Source organism: Taudactylus pleione, unplaced genomic scaffold (assembly GCF_031769625.1).
Source record: "Taudactylus pleione unplaced genomic scaffold, aTauple2 ptg000522l, whole genome shotgun sequence".
NCBI lineage: Eukaryota > Metazoa > Chordata > Amphibia > Anura > Myobatrachidae > Taudactylus > Taudactylus pleione.
Genome location: NW_028284924.1, coordinates 31,136 through 54,322, shown reverse-complemented (window position 1 = coordinate 54,322; position 23,187 = coordinate 31,136). Strand labels below are relative to the sequence as shown.

The 23,187-nt window shown below is 41.3% G+C and overlaps 1 protein-coding gene across 1 annotated transcript in view; it reads left to right on the top strand.

The window, feature by feature from the left end:
• The window catches only part of LOC148501260 (cullin-9-like), a gene marked incomplete at its 3' end in the record, with an annotated part of 86,636 nt that overhangs the window by 35,375 nt on the left and 28,074 nt on the right, over positions 1–23,187 (top strand). The window contains exons 12-16 of the mRNA XM_088450690.1: positions 11,717–11,954; positions 13,399–13,504; positions 13,610–13,837; positions 14,247–14,337; positions 15,719–15,890. Of these exons, the coding sequence (XP_088306816.1) occupies positions 11,717–11,954; positions 13,399–13,504; positions 13,610–13,837; positions 14,247–14,337; positions 15,719–15,890 (835 nt within the window). The remainder of the gene's footprint in view (positions 1–11,716; positions 11,955–13,398; positions 13,505–13,609; positions 13,838–14,246; positions 14,338–15,718; positions 15,891–23,187) is intronic.

Below are 23,187 nucleotides of genomic sequence, written 5' to 3'. Positions count from 1 at the left end.
ATGTCTGACCGTATCTGGGCGCATTCTACTTGGGACTTGAGTGCTTTTTGGGAGGCGCAGCAGGGTGCCACAGTTGAACAGCTGTGAAGGGTGTCTACTTTGTCCTCAGTGCACACCTTCACTAAATGTATCGCTTCCACACGCTTGTAGCCAAATATGCGAGTTTTGGTCATAAAGAATTGCACACGGCTCGACCTGTGGTTGACACTCCCTCTTGAGGCTTATTTTGGGAAGTCCCAAAGTCTGCAGTGTCCCCCAGATATGACGAAAGAGGAAATAATTTTTTGTACTCGCCATAAAACTCACTATCTAGGGGAAACTGCATTCCCTCGCTGGTTGTTTGTTGCGTTGGTTGTGCCTGTTGCAAGTAGTGTTCTCCTTTCGGCTTTGTTAGATATATAGCTGGAGGGATTAGAGGGGGGGGGGGGAGTTTCAGCTCCAATAGCTTAACTATTTAGTGCCTACTCCTCGGCCTGCCCTCTAAACCCACAATCTGCAGTGTCCCTTAGGTGGACTCGTAGAAAGCAATAGAGAAAAGAAAACATGGAGTACAATAATAAAGTACAAAGGATTCAAACTTTGTACTAAGTCCTTATGACGAAACGCGTTTGAGAGGTACACAAAGCGTATCCACATTCATAGTCGTCCGGAGAGTGGTTCCACAGCGCTTGTTATGCCTTGCTTATCTATCAGCTGTGCCAATTTATTATTATTTGTTTCTATGTAAGTTTTTTAATCTTTGTGTTGCAATCCTATGTCCTTCACCATTGAGCTCCTCATGAGGAAGGGCCAAAGAGGGGCGCTGTGCATTGGGTATGAACATTGTGCTGGACTATATGAATTCCTATTAATCTTTATACCCTAAGGTCGCTAATAGCGTTGCGTACGCACAAGAAATAATTGCTTTCCAGACTTTGATTGTGGTTCCAAAGCACAAAAAGTTCTTATTCATATAAAAGCATTTAGTTACACGCTGTGATCTAAATACAATTAGCGCAAAGGTTATACAAAATACAAGGTACAGTCGATACATACGCATGCGCTCTGGATCCAGATTTCCCGGCATCAACTTTGAAACCTCCGCCAACAGAAAGAAAGAAAGATGACTACCAGATATAGAGCACTTGCATATATACCCTTACAGAGATAGGCAATACAATAGAACGAATTGGCATAATCCCATTGGTTCTTCCTCCTGGTTCTTCTGTTACAATACAGTTCATAGGTCAGTTTGTATTGTAATAGTTCAGCCCTCCAACGGCTCTTTGTGTGCCTTTTCCGCCGAAGAACAAGTCTAAACTGGCTAATAAACATTACATTACAGAATACATTTCAGTGCCTATCTCTCTATGATCCATAACTTGCAAACGCATGTTGCGATTTCCTTGCTGATGGAACCGGAAATCTGCAAATAGTGGTTTAGAATGGCACCAAACATGGTCTGCTTATCGTGTACTAAACCTTACATACCAAATATATGTATTTCACAATAGACTTGATAACTTATAAAACCTTTAATATTAACCTTAATGCTAGGGAACCTTTTGTGTAAGTATGCAATGTGTCAGTGTGGGGATATTGCGTATAGTCGCTAATATGCGTGGTGCGTTTGTGTAGAGTGCTTTGATAAACAGCGCAACTGAGCGCTGTGCGTCTTGTATATTATATGTATGATTCAATGTGCATATGGGGTATAGTAGGACTTTTAACAAAATGTGGTAGCAATGCAGTCGCACAATGCTAATAATAGCATATACGCATCGCACACAATGGTTTCATGCTGACGACGCAAGATGGCGTTGTCAGGGGCAACATAAAATGGCGTTACCCGATATTAACTTGAGATCTGGTTTCAGCCAATGATCCGGCTTCGACAACTATTATCTCAATATTTTACTGTTGTGCATATGCATCTATCTATCTATCTATCTATCTATCTATCTATCTATCTATCTATCTATCTATCTATCTAATACATATGTACGTATACACACAAAATAGATAGTTTGTCATTCATTAAAAATCTAAAACACTATACAATAAGTTACACAAGTGTAAAAAGATTTAGATAATACTACAATAAAGAGTAATTTAGCCACTTACGAAGAATATTACTGTGCAACTTTGCTCAATAAAATATTTAAATGGATATGAGTTTTAGATTGCTGTTGAGAAACATCCTGGAATTCCAGTTTATTAACTACTCAAATTTCATTGCTGCTTCACAAATTTTCCAGTAACCTAATATTTACAGGTACACAATTCATCTAAAACCAGGCACTTGCTGGTCTATCCACCGAATTAGGGGAATAATTTAGAAAACACAAACTCTGCTGCTCTTTGGATGAATATTTCTATTTATCTCTTAACCAGTAACTAAGAAACACACAGATTGTGACTTTAAATATTCATGAGTACAAATCAGTGAAAGTTTGAAATTATTGAAAATGGATTCATTCTCAAAAAATAGAAATGACAGAGCTTAGTAATAGTACAACTAATTGGCTTATAAACAATTCCATCTTCAATATGTTTAAATAACATGGAAAAGACATAGTTACGAAATATATATATCTCGTAAAATAATTAAAATAATATATGCACACATCCCAGGGCAGATGTAGGAAAAGACTGGATAAGTGCACTTATGTGACAGTATTAGAGAACACGAACAATACTTGTAGCTTCATGCTGTACTCCTCCAGAATATCCAATCTGTGAAATTACAAGTTATCCGATCCCAAAAATTCTTTTTGACGCATTTCATCTGCATTGAACAGGATTTATCAAAGCTTACATTCCATTACCTCTAATCTGTACGAGTACAGTTATTGAGTTTTGCAACTAATAGTGTCCAAACAAAAGAGCTATCTTAAGGACACTACCCAATGTCTTACAAACATGATGAGAAAGAGATTGGCAATCTAACTTTATTTCAGTGACAGTTGATGTCAGATCGTTCTATTTTTATTGAGCATGTAACTGGGATGCTCCTATGTAAAACACATGCTAAGAAAATATATTATTATGCCATACAAGTTAACTTTCTCATATACAGTATGATATTTAGTGTTAACCATAATTATTTTTGGAATAAAGATCACTTTTATATCCATTGCATGGCACCGCAATGGGAGTAAGTTTGCCCCAAGCTGTACAAATTTATTTATGTTAAAATCGGTAGCACTGTGCTCACACAAAGTACAAGGATGCAGTCGCTAGCTGCGACATGCCCCTGAAATGGTTGCGTCATGTCTGCGTTTGACGTGCCACCCCTCGTTACCTCCCACAAACACTACCTTTTATTCATCCTGCATCCACACTATAACCGCCATCTTAAATTTGTCACAGCACATGCGCAATTGAGAAAATATCGGCATTGCGTCAAAATCTGAACCAGGCCCATTGGTCTGTTCTAGTTAAAGATGATCCTCCTCTGCAAGAGATCAAAGGGTAATTTATAAGAGAACACCTAAAACAAATCACTTTCTGCATATACACAACCTGCATCCATATACCCTTGTATCTATGCCAATTGGAAAAGAAACTGTAGAGAGTAGAGGAGTGTTTCTTAAATGTAAAAAAAAAAAAGTGGACATATCAATTCTAAATCTTTTATCTAATTTATTAAATATCTATTTTCACCTTGTCGTTTTTTTTTTTAAGATAGTGTAATTATGTAATGCTTTATTTCTCACCTCTGTATTCCTAATGTCTTTATCTGGATAGTGTACATATTGGGGTTGCCTCTTCATTAATTATCGCCTCACCCATCAGACACGCAGAAACTGAAGTGTAAGTTAGGAGGGGGCATACTATTCAGCTTCTTGCTGTTTTATTTTTCATCTACATGCTCTTAACGGATCCATTTTGCTATGTAGTGAGCACTGTGCATATTGTTCTCAGTAGCAGGGAACACGTGATCGTATAGTGAACTTTTACGGGTGCACAGAAAATGCTGTCCTTAACGCCGTCTGCAACAGGCGCACCATCTCTGGCAAATAAAGAGTATTTATATAGCGGAGTATTGATTATATGTATTTATTTCACTTTATTATTTGAAAGTATAATATTTTAAAATGTTTAATAAACAACTTTAACACACACACACACACAGTCTCTCAAATTCTATTTGTGACAGGTTGAGGATATTACAATTTAGTAATGAGAATAGAAAATAAGTCTCTGAGTGTTCATTAGTGTAGAAGAGAGTAGTCAGCGGGCAATATGGACAAAGTGATGTCAAATTTGATCTAGTTGCAATGATACAGTGTAGGATTTAATCAGGATTTCTGAGATTAATGCAAATAAACATTTGAAATAGAGCGAAAATCACGAAGTTGCTTTGCCCAGAGCAATGAAATGAAAATGCACTTTCTGGATGTAAAGCATTGTTTCCAGTGGTCCCTAGCTGTTTACGGTTTCCACATTGTTGTCTAGCTGTCACTTGTTAACTGATTGATTGATTTTATATTTTGCGAAAACTACTCCGAAATTATCGTTTTTTTTATTTTAATAACGAATAAAAAGTATTTAAAAAAATGTTGTAGGTATTATTAGAGAGCGCTTGTAAATGTGCAAATACTGTAGTGTAAAGTGTTAAATGGCAGTAAGAGTGTACCCTCAGAATTAAAAATAAGGATTAAATTAGAAATAAAAAAATGGAAAATAAAGGAAAAAAATATAAATAAATTAGAAAAATAGAAATAATAAAAAAATGATAAAATAAAATCAAGGTGATAACAGGTATAAAATAATATAAATATTAGGGCAATGCTGAAAAAGAAGATTAAAAGTCAGTTTGTTTATAGCTCTTTAGTGTGTATTTGTGGAACGGGGCATGTAGATTGAGGAGGAGGATTAGTAATCCTAGATAAATCTGAATACGAACGAGAAGATGAAAAACTCCTATCAGATACAGATACCTACAAAAAATTACAACAAGACCTAACCAAGAAATTTCAAGAACAACTTGCTGCACAACTAGATGAAGGTTTAAAAATGGGTATAATCCACAAAAAAGAATACGAATGCGTCTTGATAAAAAAATCTCAAAATACCCACCTTCCACCACCTCCCCAAAATCCATAAGGACATCAAAGAGCCACCAGGCAGACCTATTGTCTTTGGAGTTAGATCAATAACTTCAAACCTATCCCGCTACATTGATCATTTCCTGCAACCCATAGTCCATAAACAAGCTATTTAAAGGATACATTACACATTCTACAGATTCTAGAAAACATACTGTACAATGGAAAAATACATACACACTTTGTACCAGTGACGTCAAATCACTATATGCGTGCATCAGCCATACTCTGGGATGCGAACGTACAAGACACTATCTTACAACACAAACGGATTTACCAAACAAACAAATAAATTTAATTATGGAACAAATAGAATATATATTACACAACTACTACTTCTGGTACAGTGGTGACTACTTTCTCCAAATTAAAGGCACAGCAATGGGAACAGCCTTTGCACCATGTTATGCGAACCTCTTTGTATCCAAATGGGTGATAAGATATGGCTAAAAAAAAATACAGAGAGAACCTAATCTGGCACAGATCTGTTGATGATCTCTTTTTCATATGGGAAGGATCACAAGAAGACCTGCATGACTTCTCAAAATAAATGAATGAAAACGACACAGCCCTCAAATTTACAACAATAAAAAGCAAAGAAAGAGTAATCTTCCTCGATTTAGAGCTCAACATAACAACAAACAATGAAATAACCACAAAGACTTACACAAAGGAAGTTGACGGAAACAACATCTTACCATACAGCAGTAATCATCATAGAAAATGGCTGAACAATATACCAGGTGTACAGCTATGAAGAATAAAAGGGAACTGCACACGTGAAGAAACATTGAAGGTACAAAGTCAAGAAATAAAGAAAAAATCATAAAAAAAGGGCTACAACAACAACTGCTAGAAAACAATTGAGAAAATCGGCAACCTGAACAGGACTGACATGATAAAATATAAACCGAAACAGGCGAACAAAGGAAAACAATGCACAGCTTTCATTACAAAATTTAGCTCCAATCATGATCATATTGAGGAATTTTTAAGAACACATTGGCATATCTTAATGTTAGACTAAGATTTAAAGTCCATCATTCCACCAAAACCAAAAATATACAAACAGGCCAAAAATTTAAGACAAGAACTCACATCTAGCTTCATCCCTATAGACAATGCTGAAAGAACAACAAGAAATTAATCTAAAGGATTCCACAATTGCCTCAGGTGCAAGGGATGTAAAACAACAAACAAGACAACAAATAACACTTCCAAATTCAAATGCAACCAAACTAATAAACAATATGAAATCCGCCAAGAAATCACCTGCGAAACCGAAGGAGTAATATATCTCTTGGAGTGTTCCTACAGCCTTCAATATGTAGGACAAACAAAAAGAAAAATGAAAATACGCTTAGCTGAGCACATCTATAACATATAAAAAAAGGACTCCCCACACACAGTGTGTCCAAACATTTCTCCGATGTACATGATAAGAACACAAATTGACTGAAATTTGTTGCAATTCAGAAAGTGACCCCACATTGGAGAGGGTGCAACCTAGTCACAGAAATAACGTAGCTCGAAACCAAATGGATATACGAACTCAACACCTTGAGACCTAGAGGTCTAAATATAGATATTGAGCTCAATGCCTTCCTGTAATTCACACTTTTTATAAGGTTCAGATTTCCCAGACTCATTATTCAGTTACATAACATATTTGTCCTATTTTATATTTTTATACTTTTTATATCATTTTTATCATCACTTTCATTAGCTCATATTTTACACCCCTTTGAACTCATAAAAACTAAAATATTAAATATAGATATTTTTATTTTACATATTTCTTTTTTCATATTTTTTTATCATATTATTGTGGGAACCACCCACAAGGTAAACCATCCTTGACAAAGTGCATCATTGCATGAAACGCGTTAGTTGGTGGGCAAGCCGGTGTACATCGAACCGGAAGTGAAAACATGACCACTTTCGGTGGACGTAAGACGGGGACGCGGGACAACGCTGCACATCTGAGAGGAGAAAGAAGTGACTACTGCCAGGGCCAGTTTGTTAGAAGCTCCCAGTGTCTCCATACATCGAGCAAGTGACATCTTCCTCAAAGCACGTTCCATCTACATGCCCCGCTGCCCGGCTCCACAAATACACGCTAAAGAGCTATAAACATAAGTGGTATTACCACAACTTTGACTTTTAATTTTCTTTTTCAGCATTGCCCTAATATTTATAATATTTATATTATTTTATACCTGTTATCACCTTGATGATGTTCTTTTATTTTATTCTTCTTTTTATCTTTATATTTTTTTTACTTAGTTTATTTTCCATTTTTTTATTTCTAATGTTATCTTTATTATTTTTATATTATTTCTAATTCTGAGGGTACAATCTTACTGCCATTTTACTCTTAAAGGGGGGCATCCACTACACGATTTTAGCAGGCGATCGAACGATAACGACGTCTTTTAAAAATCGTTTAGAAATCGTGCAGTGTTTGGTCGTTAACGATCAATGATGCGCGCTCCCGCAGGTCGTTTGATCGTCTCGTCAGTCGACTGAACATGCAGGTCAATTTCACTTGATCTATTAAAGATAGTTTGCAAATCGTTCAGTCTGAAAGATAAAATTTCAAGGGAAAAAATTAAGGGAAAATCGTTTAGAGATTGGACAGGGAGTAGATCATCTAGTGGATGTGCCCCATTACACTATTTGCACATTAGGAGCGCTCTCTAATATACCTACAATTACCATAATTTATAGGAGCTGCTTTCCATACTTAGCGCAGACCACATAACCATATCCTAATTTTTTTTTTAAATATTTCAACTAGCGAATCGCCTACGGTTTCGCATGGGAGCAATTTTGATTTTACGGCGATAGTTTTTTTTTTTTTTTTTTAACTGAGGTATTATAAAATTGTTTCGTAGACAGTCGTTTTTCCTCCTCATGTCAACACGAAAAGATTTATTATTAATGTGACACTCAAAAGGCCACATAAAGTTGTCCATGAGAAAAACTCCACTTAGGTCAACTCCAGCCACGTTAACTGTCTGTCCCTGTACTTTATTTATTGCCATGCCAAAGTAGACTCTTATCGGGAATTGGAATTTGAAATTAAAGAATTGTATTTCACATAAATTAGATGGGAATGGGAAAAAACTGAAATTTGTATCGGTAAACAGGGTTTACATTAATTTTTCTGGAGAAATTGGATAATACGTATCCATCTATACATGGTATAAAATAAAGTCCATCGTTGTGATAGATCTTTAACGGTTCAGGCAGCGTAAGTCAAGAAAATGCTCAGACGTCCATTTTTTAATTGACTTGCTTCACTAAAATCATCACTGCTTGGCTCCCTTTTGTCATACATTATTGTGTCATATGCCTAAACCTTCATTGCCAAATGCTCTATAGAATAGTGAAAATTGCATCAAAATCTTTCCAGTGGTACTCGAGATTAGCCCGAACAAACAGACAGACACCTACCAGGGACTTTATTTTATTTTTTTACTATGTATAGATATTTAAAAAAAAAAAAATTATTGCAAACCCCTCCATGTCCATATGCCCCCATTGTGATCACTTCCCACCAGCCCAACACAAATAGCCCCCCCCCAGTTGCAAAAGAATCTCCAGCATTATCAAACCCCACCGCCCTAGTGGTAATGGATCCCAGTGTCAGTGGGCCCCCAGTTTAGTTCCCTCACCTTCCCATGTGTCACTATATATGTATTTTTAACATATTCCCCCCCCAGCCAAAAAAATATTTTGTGGAACAGCATGACCCTCCCCTTTCGCCTCCCAGTGCCAGAAGATTACCCTCCCCTTTTATTCCACCATCTCCCTCCATCGTGGCATGGCCTCATCTTGTTGGAGAGTGGAGCGTGGGGCAGGGTGGACTGATCATCAGTCTCCCCTGCTGCAGCTGATCTCTGCACACTGGGAGATCGGCATATTTGTGCTTGGTGGGCAACTAAGTTTCCCTCCTTGCGCCTTTTTGGCTTAGGTGCTTGCGCCCCAGAGTGCTGTTTGCACGGCATTCTCGGATGTGATTTTGAGAGTGATGTTGGCGGTTACAGACTGCAGCATCACTCTTTGGGCCTGAACAGGAGGAAGAAATCCATTCTGCACATGGGAGACTCAGCAGGACGGCACTGACTCATGAGATGCGACTTGGTCAGGTGATGCACTCCTGGCTGCAGTTGCATCTCATGTGTTAGTACCAGGCAAGTGGTTAATGAGCGAGTTACAAAATCCCCCAGACTGACTGTAGGCTAATGTACAAAACAAGCCAAATATGAGTAGATCGGTCAGCGGATCAGAAAGAATTGTAGAAATGTGGAGGTGCAGATCTAGTAACATAGAGTAGTGTATGGGGGCAGACTCTGCACATATTAGATTACGTGATCTTGTGCCACCATTGCCTTCTCCATTTGTTCTGAGATGTCCAAAATTACTGAGACAGCTGGACGCTGATTACTAACCTGGTGAACATGCTGACCCAAGAAAGTAATAGCTATTCAGCAATCACTCATAGTGAAGGTTAGGTCCAAGTCAGGCTTGAAAGCATCAATTTAGCAGTACAGAATAGTTCCGGTGCAGCAGTGTCCACTCAGGGAGACTTAAATCCAATATCTACTGTGGCACAGAATAGGAAACTGGAAGTGGCGCTGTTGCGTGGTTAAGCAGAGTAAGAGGGTTGAGGATGGGTAATGCCTCTGAGGCTTTATGCACATCACAGTGTTTCCAAGCTCCATATCTGTTTACAAATTAAAATACCCTGTACCATGGACCACAGGTGCCATTCTGTAGATAACAATTGACCTTTTTAAGCTTTTTATTACTCGGGAGTTCTAGCTGAGCTATGTAGCGTCATTACAGCCTATGAAATTCTGTGCTTGCCCTGTGTGATTTACTATCCACTCTCCCTTTCTCCTTGTCTCCGTTTGTGTAATACTTAGTAAATGGAATGATATATAAGTGCTAAAGTAATTCCTGCAGCTCTTAGAGGCATGACCATCCCACAGCTATTAGTCTTATAGGTAGCTATTGGAATTTGTCCATAAAAGAATATTTCACCTTTTTAGCATGGCATGGCTCATGCATTAATCCATCAATGGGTAGATAGAATGCAGATCTACGTACAGTGTTGTTCCCAAAGAACAAAGTCAAAAGACCTAAATAGGCACAACCTCTCCTTTTGGCTCCAAATGGTATAGGGGATCACAAATAACAAATGTTGCTTGCTTTCTTTAGACGCCAAAACGCTTCCTGCTACATTGCATACAGCGTTAACCTCCTCCTAGATCTTTAGTTCAGATCTTCAGGACAGGCACATATGTTCCACAGCTATAACAGTAATTGTCAACTCTGTTCCCCACTCATTGCCTGACACCTATAGGGAATACTTTGCTCCTGTTCATTCTAGGCTTCTTACTGCGTTCTTCAGATTATTTTTTTATTTTGTAAGGTGTCACAAAGTGTCTACCGCACCGTACTAGGAAAATACAAAGTAACAGTGTACTTGATATATCGGAGGTACAATACAATGTAAGTTGACATATCATAAGAACAATACACAGCAATAAAACAACAAACTAGGTAGGGCAATGTACTATCTTGGAGGGCTATGAGTGGCAGGGAGTCTGGCACTCAATGAGCCCTGTAACTTAAGGTGAGCATACAGTGTACAGTCACTTATGAGGACTTGGTGACAAAACACCAGGAGCACAAGTGGCCTCAATAGGCCTAACGGGAGAGTGGAGGTAACCAGGGTGGGGCTGAGGTCAGTGGAAGAGCAGGAAGGAGTGTTGAGAGGAATGAGGTTGGATATGTAGGAGGGGAGGATTGATTGATTGATTGATTGATTGATTGATTTGCATATCAGGGTGAGAGTTTGAATTGTATTTTAAGGGGGACAGGGAGATAGTAAAGCTGTTTGGAGAGGAATGAGTAGCTGGGTTCAGGATAAATTGAAGTGGGGAAAGGTGAGTTTAGGGAAGTCCAGAAAGGAGGAAGTTACTGTAGTTGAGGCAGGAGATAAGTACATGAATAAGAGTTTTGGTGGCACCAGGGGTATGAAAGGGCTGGATCCTAGAAATGTTATTGAGGTGGAAAATAGAGTGAAAGATAATTTAAATGTGAGGAGTTAAGGATGACATCCACGCAGTGGAATTAGAGGACGCAGCGGTGTAGATGTTATTAACAGAAATAGCAGATGAGGGAAGAGGTAGCTTTGGATGGGGGCAAAACAAGGAGTTCAGTTTTGTAACTGTTTAATTCTAGAAAGCTTCAGGACATAAAGGGTGAGATGCTTGAGAGGATGGTGGTAGAGAGGTCAGTGGAAGAGAGGTGGTATTGGTGATAACAGTATCAGATCTAAGAAGACGAGAATGGAATTGATAAGTGATCGTTGGCATTGGTGGTGAGAAGGAAGGTAGAGTCGAGGGGGCAGAAACCAGATTGGAGATGACACTTGTGCACCGAGTACTTGTTTGGTCTATCCAATTCAGGAGGTACTTGACACTTCTGTATCTCTCTGCTTCTCCAAAGAGTATTAAGTACGATGTCAGCGCATTCTGTGTTTAGTTTTCTTTCTTTTAGTGCCTGCTCTATACGTTTTAGTATTGAGTGCTTGTTGTCTCTTTCAGAGAATACTCCAGTGCTGACCCTCGAGGAAATGGACTTGCCGGCTTTGTTGAGCGGTCTGAAGGACGGGCAGATGTGTCGGGAGCTGCTGCCCTCTCTAGAACGATGTGTTTGTGATGATGTCTCCTCTCTGCGTTGCGATGTCTCTCAGCTTCTCACAGATCCTGACTTCTTCCTGCTGCTTCTCTCCATTCTGGAACAGCTCAGAAGTGAAAAAGCCCTCCAGCTCTCAGTGTACAGGTGCGTATGCTGGGCAGCGGCCTGCAAGTATTTTGCACGTTGTACATGGCGGACAGGGAAAGATCAGAAACTCCTAGCCCAGGGAACCAAATGACATTTTATTATTGTCCATCAAAGAAGAAGAATATTATTTTATTATGCACAGTTTCTGTAAGTCATAACAGTGCTTAATTAGAACAACACTCTGACATGTATAGTATAGAACAGGTCCAAACAGGTCTTCTGGTGGGGGGGTGACCTTGGAAAGACCTATAATAGAATCGGGCTATTTTGTTAGTTTTTCCGCAAAAAAAAAAACTTGGAGGAACATTTGGTTTATAAAGAGTTTGTAAAGAGGGAGCTTGTAATAAATATCAGATTGTACGTCGGCCAATGTGACCAACGTTCCATATTATTATAGTCTATAATATGCCCACAAACACAGCTATTTTGGCTTGGAATACAATCTTATTCAACAAAACCATAGAAATAAACAGAAAAGTTTTTTTTTTTTTTTTTTAAACCATTGCAACATCTTTTAGTCTAGTTGTAATAGTGTTCATGTAAGCTGTTATTCAACAATATGTGTGTATATGGTTAGTGGACAAGTACATGGAAACACCTGGATAAATAAGTTACACCAAGCAAAGGGCTTCCACCCAGTTGTGCCTCATGCAGTAGTTCAGCAAATAACCTGCCAGTGCCTCTTATAATAACAATGGACTTCCCTGGTTTCCTATGACTGCAAGGTAGAGGGGGCAGTGGTGGAGTTAGAGGCGTTTCCAGTGCCTGTGGTGCGACTCCTGTCAACGAGACTAATATTAGGTGGACTTGTTAGCTTGATTTGATATTACAGTCTATAAATATTTGCCTGTGGAGTGATGTTTTGCATGTCCTCTTGGTGAATGTGAACACCACTAATACCTAATGAGTTGAATGGGTACTTTTAATTTTAATCTGATGGGAAAAAAAAATGTAATTTGTGATTTCACTCCTTTAGTATATACATATTTTGTAATATAGAGGGGTAAATGTAATAGCCTGGTATATGCAGGTATAGACCATGTTTTGCCTTTTAAATTATAGCCACTTTAAAAATAGACTTACCGTAATTGCTCCGATGCCTGCACCCCCACACACACTCAATATTTGTTTCCTTTTGTGTGTTAAAGTCTCTCAATAAAGAAACAGGTGGCAGTTACTGCTTCAGCTTTGATTACAGAATAATTGCATCATTTGCCATAAAGAGTTCCAGTATACCTACTCAGTTTATGAAATGTTATGTGAAAGTTAACTTGTACAGTTGTCGCTGTATCCAAGAACTTCATACTGGGCGAGTCCATGGCCTCTATAGGTTGGGAGAATGCTATTTGGCTCAGGAGCAGTGTCTGAACTAATAGTTTGTTCTAGAAGTGGACCAAACTATCGTTTCTGCTCTAAACAAAATGTATCTATTTATTACCAGAATACTGAATAAGTGTCTTGATTTCTACCAAGAAGACGCTCTACCCTGGCACAAAAGTATTGAACCGTGTCTGACTTCTCTCGGAAGCACCAGCAGTGACCAAGAAGTGAGATGGGGGTGATGTGAGCTGAGGGGGAGGTGGGCTTTTAGGCATATAAAAATATGAATGAAGCTTGTTATATGTGTCATACATGGGTTATGTTGATTCTAGGTTCTGCAGGAAGTGGTGAGTTTTCTGCACCGCCTGGCTTCGACAAACAAAGATTGCGCCGTTGTCATGTGCCGGCTTGGTGCAAAGGAAATGCTAAGCAAAGTGTTGGAGAAGCAGAGCTCCAGTCTCCTGCAGGCATCGGAGCTGAAAGACCTGCTGACGGACTGTGAAAAATACGCCAATCTGTACCAGAAGATGGCCACTAGCATCTTGGCTGGCTGCATCCAAGTGAGTGTGTAATCGTTGGTGATACGTTCTTAGCGGTACAAGTTGGCATCACTTGTGGTTAATCTGAGAGGCCAACACAACAATGGATATAGGGGTATAGTTACTAAAGTGAGAGTTTTTAGAAGGGGAATGTTGCCCATAGCAACCAATCAGATTCTAGCTATTCTCTTCTAGAAGGTGCTAGATAAATGTTAAGTAGAATTCGATTGGTTGCTATGGGCAACATCTCCACTTCTAAAAACTCTCACTTTAGTAAATATACCCCATAGACTGAAATTCCCCAATGGGCTTTTTGGTTAACTTAAACATCCATTTTGTAAACAGCTATTTGAAGTCATAGTATTTGAGTAATGTGTTGGGTTCAGCTGCATTGTATGTCCTGTAACCTCTTTGTATTTTTCTCCATCAGATGGTTCTGGGGCAGATAGAAGAACACAGGCGATGTCAGCAGCAGATTAACATTCCTTTCTTTGATGTATTTCTGAGGAATCTATGTCAAGGTGAGTGTCATGTCTTCAGTCTCCTAAGTGCAGAGCAGATCACAAAGTGTCTCCATCTTATTGTAACCTACATAACCCCTCAACTGCAAGGTTCTAAAAATATAACGTGATCCTACCCATTATTTAGTATTTCATTAGTGACCTTAGCCCCCTCATCAACAATTATTGCCACCATCTTCCTTGTCGCCTTTAGCAACCAATCAGGTTGCAATTCAACCTCGTTTTCTGCTGCAGGATATAAAAGTGAGCTTTTTTTTGCAACAATACCTTTTTTCCTTTTACCTGTTTCCCGAAATGCCCTGCTTTATATAGCCATTCTTAACATGTATTGTTAATAGAATAAAATACTCAATAAATGAGTCCAGCGCTTCATTTTCGTTACAATGTTTACTTCTTTATATGCCACCACCTTCTCAAACCAGCCTTTTGGATGTGTGTCCACCTTCTCAAACCATCCTTTTGGATGTGTGTCCACCATCTCAAACTTTCCTTCTGGATGTGCAACAACCTTCTCAAACTATCCTTCTAGATGTGCCTCCACCTTCTCAAACCATCCTTCTGGATGTGCCTCTGCTTTCTCAAGCTACCCTTCTTAATGTGCATCTATTTTCACAAACCATCTTTCAGGTTGTGCCTCCACCTATTTAAACCATCCTTATGGATGTGCCTCCATCTTTTCAAACCATGCTTCTTTACGTACCATCACTTTTTTACATGTGCATCCACTTTCTCAAGCTAACCTTCTCGATGTGCCTTCACCTTCTTAAACCATCCTTCTGGATGTGCCTCCACCTTCTCAAACCATGCTTCTGGATGTGTCTCCACCTTCTCAAGCTACCCTTCTTGAAGCGCCTCTGATTTCTCAAGTTACCCTTCTCCATGGGTCTCCACTTTCTCAAGCTACCCTTCTCCATGGGACTCCCACCTTTTCAACATACCATTCACTGTGTGCATCCACTTCTCAAACTACCCTTCTCGAAGTTCCTCCACATTTTGAAACCGTCCATCACGATGATCCTCCACTTTCTCATGCTATGCTTCTTGATGTGCCTCCACTTTTTTCAAACTATTCTTTTGTTGCTGTGCCTCTACTTTCTAAAGTTATCCTTCTCAATATACCTTCACCTTCTTAAACCATTCTTCTCTATTTTCCTCTATCTTCTCAAACTACTCATCTTGATGTGCCCCCACCTTCTCCTCATAAACTATTCTTCTCGATGCCCCTCTTATATCAACTTTTAGTTTTCCTATTACTTGACTAGACTATTTTTCTTTTCGTTAAATACATCTGTTCTTGCTTAACCAATGCTATTACTTTATTTAGTGTAGAGATGATACCTCCAGTTTTTGTTGTAGCAGTAATCAGATCCTTTCTGTGCAGGCTCCAGTGTGGAAGTTAAAGAAGACAAATGTTGGGAGAAGATTGAAGTCTCCTCCAATCCACATCGTGCCAACAAGCTAACCGATGGAAACACAAAGTCTTACTGGGAATCGAGTGGAAGTACTGGATCTCATTCTATCAACATCTACATGCACCGAGGAGTGGTGATCCGGTAAGATTATTTAATAACTAGCAGGGGGGTGGGCTGGTGCAACCATTCAAATGTTTCACATAAATGTCCACAGGTGATTGGTGGAAAGTTTCACCAGAGAAATATAAAGCTTAGTTGCTTGTTGATGTCAAACAGTGTGCAGGGGACAATGAAGTAGATTTCTAATTGGGCAAGGCGCTGAAATGGTTTTTATACTTTAAGCCCAGATGTGCGTTATTTCACAATTGATACTTGGTGTATTCATATCTTTTGTAGGTGCCTGAACCCTGCACCATTGATAGCCATGTTATGTGCCACTTCTATTTCTTTACTCGATACATATTGTAGTACTGTAGCATGATGGTACAAATACCTTAATCTCTTTATCACATGAAGTAGTTTACTGTTTCTTCGATCAGGGTATTGGGTGGTGTGTGTATTTCCCTATATCCCCTTTTCCCCAGGGACACAGCACAAGGGTGCTTTTTTTCAGTGCTGCTACGGCATTATAGGTGTTTTTCAAATTGTTCTTAATTCATACGGTATACAGTCGGGAAGCCGGCGGACGTAATCCCGACGGCCGGCTTCCCGACTGCTTTATGCCGGCGAGGGTTAAATGACAGGCATCTAAATCTAGACGCCTGTCATTTTACCGACGCCGGGAGACCAGCGCCCGGCATCCCGATCGAAGTGATGCCGGGTGCCGCTGCGGACAGCCGCGGGGGGGAGGGTTATGTTTAGGGCTCCCGGGGGGCACTTAGGGTTAGGCACCTCCCCTGGAGGTTAGGGTTAGGCTAGTGGGAGAGAGGGTTAGGGTTAGGCACCCCCGAGGGGGACTTAGGCTTAGGCGGCGGGGAAGGGGGGGTTAGGTTTAGGCACTGGGGGGAATGTTAGGGTTAGGCACCACTAAGGAGGGTTAGGGGGGGGGGGAGGTTAGGTTAGTAAATACTTACCTAGGGACGATCAGGATTTTCACCCAAGTCGGGCAGCCGCTGTCGGGATTCTAACCGGCGGTAAATCATACCGATTCCCCTACCTGTTTGGATACTGCACTATCGTTTTGAAGGTTCAGCCCGTATTCAGCTCTGACTGAACAGGCAGCCTATGAGAAAATGCTTTACTCTGGCACTGTAGAGCAATTGTGTCTGATGGCGCATGGACCCACTTATGTAGTGTGTCCTGGAAAGGCAGGAGGCACATTAAACACTTCTTTGCTCCTTATTCAGGAGCCTCCACCTAAAGGTAGATCAGCTAAAGCTGGCACTGGACAAACAGCAGCTCCCTCCGTTCACTTCTCTGTAGCTCCCAGTTGCAGGGAAGTGACTGGAGAGGTTCAGGGGGAGTTGAGGGGCATGTGTATTGTTTACCACCAGTCTGATTCTGGCAGTGCCTGTGTGTACATTGTTTGCTTTATCTTGTGTATTATTTATATGTTTTATTCTCCCTTTCTCCTTCATCCACTAGGGGACACTGGAGTTCAAGACAGTGGGGTATAGACGGTGGTAGAGTAGAGCCTGGCACTTTAAAAAAAATCTAGAAGTGTGACTGGCTCCTCCCCCTCTATGCCCCATCAGCCCCAGTTTTTAGAATGTGCCCGAGAGAGCCGGAAGCACATCAGGCTGTCTCCAGCCTTTTTTAAGTATAATTTATTTTATTTTATTTTTTTAGAGCTTTTTATTTAAAGCATTGAGGACAGGCAGACTGTTTACTGTGGCAGTCTGCCTGCTACGTGGGAGCCGCCGGGAGGGCACCACACGGCTACTGCAGCCTGTGTCCGGTGACCCTGAGGGGGGACTTTAAACAGAGTCATCAGACTCCATGAGGACCCGACACAACTGAAACCGGTTTGTGTCCGGGTTTCCTCATTTGCCCCCCCAGCCCAGCAACCCGGCCGCAGCAGTTTGTAAGTATATCCCACCACTCCTGACTAGCTGGAGCGGTGGGCCAAAACGCTGGGCTTAGGGACAGCGCGTGCTGCGCGCTTGTCATACACAGCTCCTTCCAACCTGCCACGTGGTGGTGTCGGAGCTGCTGACGAGACCCGCCGCTGCACTCAACAGTCAGCGTCAGGGTCTCTGGCTTATTCCTAGCCATCACCCTCTTAATTGAAGGAGGGGATGGAGCGCGGCCCCTGCAACATCAAAAGCGCGGTGATGCCGCGGCGGTCACTGAGGACACCTGCTCCTCCCTCCTCTATATAGGAGTTGTAATGCTGGGTGAGTAGATCACACAGTAATGATAGACGCCGCACTGCTGCTCATTGAACAGTACAGCGCTGACAGGCGAGGTCCCGCCATCTGCACAAGCAGTGTAAGGTGCCGGCTTCGGAAGCCAGACGAGTCCCTCTACAGGAGGCAGTGCAGCGCTGACAAGCAGCGCGGTCCTTGGCGCGCATATATATAAAAGCCGGTATTATGGAAAGGGCGCGTCATGCATGTTAGCGGCGCCATCTATAGTCTGGCCCGTGCTCTCCCTCATCTGAGAGCAGCGCGGTTCTACCAGTGCTCGCTTCAGCAGATAGATTAGCTCTATAGCAAAAGGTAGGGGATGCCTGTCACTGTTTGACAGGAGTAGTGCTAGCTATAGTAGATAGCTGGTTGCTAGCAGTATGGGAACTAGCCCAATACCCTTTTTGCTTAACACCGCATTATGCGGTTATGAAAGTAAATGACTGGTATTACCCCCTGTCAGGCTTCCCCTTGGTTCTATACAAAGGTTGCATAGCTTAATCTAATTGCTTGTGAAGGCTACCTCAGGGTGCACTAGCTACCCTGCCTAAATGAACATTGTTTTACATTGGCTCACCTTAGTCACTGTTCTGGTGCTGCTGCCAGAATTTATGGTTATAGCATACCCTTAACCCAGGCTTAGCAGATTATTGCGTCCCATACCCAGGTTATGGCTCACCTTATAGAGGGGCAGTACTCTTCCCATACATATATGTGGCAGCACATATACTAACTTATAGGCTGGTTTTTAAAAACTTCTAGTTCTCACCAGCCTTCTGTGTTTACCTTAGAAGGTATGCATATGTGCATCTATATAGATTATATTTTAGGTGCTCCATTCAGCAGCACATACAAGAGGAAGTTAGTTACTGCCGGTGTGGGGGTTGGCATTGCTGCCTCACAGCATGGAGGTTGTCTTTTTGATTCCCGCTTTTAAAGTAAGTAACCAGTAACAGAAGGGTCCCAGGATAGTCTGGGATAGCACGCTGCTAAAATATCCTGCTTCCTATGCCGTAGCAGAATGACGACCACAGGCGGCACATGAGCAGTTCCCCTGCGTGGAGGTAAGCCACATGTATGTATTTGTATTTTATACTAAGCCCTGCTTTAAAATATATACATGTCTGGAGTGAATTTTGTCTTGTGGCTCAATTCCTTCCATAGCTCTACTATTGCTCATGTTCTATTTTCAAATTATTATCGTCACCTACTAATCTTGTATGTAGGTATGCATGTTTGGAGATAAATATCTATCGCTTCTTATCCTTACCATAAAGGTAGAGGTAGGATCTGTTATCAGTTTTATGTCTGGTACATAGCATATTTTATAAGAGAGGTTTGCGATTGGAGGCTGGTCTCTCCTGATGCGGTAGTTAATACAATAACTCCGCTTTACACCATCTGTCCCTAGGGTTTTGTATGTGGGTATATACCTATATTCCACGGATGGGAAGCCGCCTGGGATTACCAATAGCTGTCAGCTTTATCCATATATATATATTAATGGTGGCTCTATAGACTAGAGTCAAGTTCTGCAGCTTACATAATGATAGTCGCAATTCCCTACGGCATTGCTTCTGTTATGAACCCTATACATAACTGGGGCCTTCTTGTATGTACATGTGTATATATATATATATATATATATAGTAGCTCAGATGGGGTGGTGGTTGGCGTTCCCGCCTCCCAGCGCGGAGGTTGTGGGTTCGGTTCCCACCTTTCCCACATCAGTGTGGAGTTTGTATACTCTCCCTGTGGCACTCTGGTTTACTCCAAATGTGAGTGGCCAACTTGTCACCATATAAATAACTGGTGATTATTTAATCATATGTACTTTAATCCTCCTGGGGTTATAGTTCTGTTCTTGTCAGTCCCTATCTATGACGCCCCCCTTTAGGGTGATCTATGATTATTTTCAACTTTGCACTTGGTAGCAAACTTATAAGACACTAAGAAGGCGGGATATTTGTGTTATGTATGTATATGTGTGTATAATATATGTATGTGTGTGCGTATATATGTATATATATGTATATATATATATATATATGTGTGTATATATATATATATATGTAGCATGCTGATCTCCTGAGGCAGGACATGTATAGATATGGCATGCTGATCTCCCCGTGCAGGAGTCTGACAAGTAAACTTGCTGTGTAGGCACTACTCTTCCTTTCAAAGAGATTGCCTTCTCATGCAACTATGTTGTCTGTGTGTATGTGTGTATATATACTGATATATTCCCATTCCTTGTATGAATATTTTCTAATAATTGGAAAAACCTGGTTTTTAACCCTATGGGGGTTATCACTACAGATATATCCCTTCTTTTCTGGGGATAACGAACGCACTCTGTCTATGTACAGGTACCCTTCTCCGTATAGATTCCGGTACTCCATATTATTGTCTTGTCACATATTTTAATACATGAGTGTCTAAAGGGCCCCTAGGTACACTCTATCTGTACATAGAGCATCCAGGTTCTATTCCATCCTCAGGGCTTCATTTGTTAAATTAAATGAAGGCCTAGGGCCACCCGCTGATATAGGCAGGGTCAGGCCTGGATTGTATTAGATTTGTGGGCGTAATACACACTTCACCTTTATAAGTGTTAATGTACTGATACTTACACGAGCAGACCGTTTTCTGTTTTATGAAAAGTTTCTATATGGATACACATCCCTAATATAACCAGCTCAGGTGCAGAGTACTGTTGTACAACCTCCTTGTCTCCACTAACATTTTGCTAGTTTATACAGTGTTTTCTACCTCAACATCTCCAGGCTGAAGTCCGTGCTGTAGAGCATAGGGTCTTAGCCCACTGAAGCTACTCCCTATACTGATGGGGCAGGTTGCTGTGAGATGGAAAAGGTCAGTGACATTCTACATAGCGTCCAGAGGGCTTTTGGACGCTCATAGGTAAGCGGGCTTACCCCACTAATGCCCAACCTGACATGGCATAGCCGTTATTCTCCCTTATGCACCCTAGTGGTGGCCCTAGCAGCCATCCGCTCTGTTAATCAGTTGGCTCTACATTTTAGAGCTTCCCTGGTGCATAGTTTTAACATTGAGATTAGTGACACTATTCTACTAGAATCTGTTGACTGGTACCTGACTGGTACTTTCAGGGTTGTCCTAGTGCTCTAGCCTTGCTGTATGGAATGCTTCCTTATATTGGTAGCTCTCCCTGGGTGGCTGTTGCATACGTGCTCTTTAACTGCTAGGGTATCCTGTGTCTTTCAGAATATGTTCAGGCCAGCAGTTGGTACTGTCTACGCACTTCTATCATGTTGGGAATTGTCTGTTGTTTTGGAGTTTATGGCTGTGATTTTCTTTTCAGCTGCAGGTGTTCAGTCGCTGTTTTCTACTCTGTTTTCGGAGTGGGGTTCTGCTGTCTGACCCTCTGAAGGTATTGTAATCTCAATCCTCTAGATGCTGCCTCTGCTTCGTCCCCAGTGTGATCTCCACTCATGGTCTTTTCCTTCTACTGGTTTACAACTTTGTAGTAGTTGGACCTCCAGAATGGTTGATGGTGACTGTTCGGCCTTGACTTTTACCTCCCTGCAAATCTCTTTGTTAGGAGTCTGTGGACAGGATCAGCACTGTTTCTGTAGATTGGTATCGTTATACTTGTATCTATATGATTATGTCCAACAGTGCTGGTATTCTGCTATCTACGACAGCTGCAGTTTCCTGTTTCCGAATCTGGTACGGTTTTCTCGAATTTTGTTCTCGGGTTACTGCCCTTCTCATATGGATTCTGGTTGGAGCTCTCTGCTCCCAATAGTCTGGTTTGGTCTGTTTTCAGCTGAGTTTACAGGGTTCTGATGCTTCTCACCTGAGGGTGTTTTCTCGCTAGCCACTTATTCCATTCTATTTACGCTGTAAGTTGTGGAAGTTCTGTGTCTGTTCCGCTTGGAGTTCTGATTGTCTCCTGGCTCACTACACTTGATCCTCCGCTCTTGCCTTCCATTGAACCTCTGGTTCTTGGCGGTCCCTGTTTCTGTTGGCCAAAGGGTCGGCATGTTCTCCGCGCTTCCCACCCAGGAGGTTGGCTTTGGGACGTCCCCACTGTCTTGAACTCCAGTGTCCCCTAGTGGATGAAGGAGAAAACAGGATTTTGGTACTTACCGATAAATCCCTTTCTCCGATTCCACAGGGGACACTGGACGCCCGCCCAGCGCTGCGTACCTGCCAGTTGTTTGGTTCCTTCTATGGTTGTGTGACTGCATAATTCCCTGCAGTGGTTTCCTCTGTTCTCCTTCAGTCGGTCTTGTTTCGTTCTGTGGGCTTCTCCTTCTCCTTGTTTTCCTGTTGTCCTCCGTCTCCTCTCGGGCTCAGTTCTTAAACTGGGGCTGATGGGGCATAGAGGGGGAGGAGCCAGTCACACTTCTAGATTTTTTTTAAAGTGCCAGGCTCTACTCTACCACCGTCTATACCCCACTGTCTTGAACTCCAGTGTCCCCTGTGGAATCGGAGAAAGGGATTTATCGGTAAGTACCAAAATCCTGTTTTTTTGCCTATCATGTCTGATAAAGGGAGTATTTTCAGAGATAAATTCTAATGGTGTTTCCTCAGTAACTTCCTTCACCTGTAGGAAATGCCAAGCTAATTTGGACAGTTTTACACAGATCTTTTATGAACTGCGTGCAAGGCTACCGATTGCCATTCACCCTTGCCTACAGTGTGTGGCACTGATCTGGCAGAGCCAGCCTGGGCCAGATCTTTGGCACAGTCTATAGCTGCACATCCTCAGGCAGCAAGCATGTAGGTCCTTCCCTCTACTTTTGTCACTGAGGCTTCTGTGACAGATGCTACGGACTTTGCCATTTTCAGGTGAAGTCTTATTTGGGCCTGAGTGAGTTGATCAGTCAGTTGACAGGTGGTAAGAGTTCATTCCTACCAATAAACTTTCCTTATGCAATGGACTTAATAATTTTTGGTCTTTACATCATGTTAGAAAAGGAAAATTGCAGTTCTCAAGAGAGCAGTTCTCTACCACCAGTGGACATCATAGAGGTAAGCTGGCATAGTAGTCAAGAAGCCAGTGTCCAGCCCTCAGACAGCCTGTCTGAATAATGGGCGAC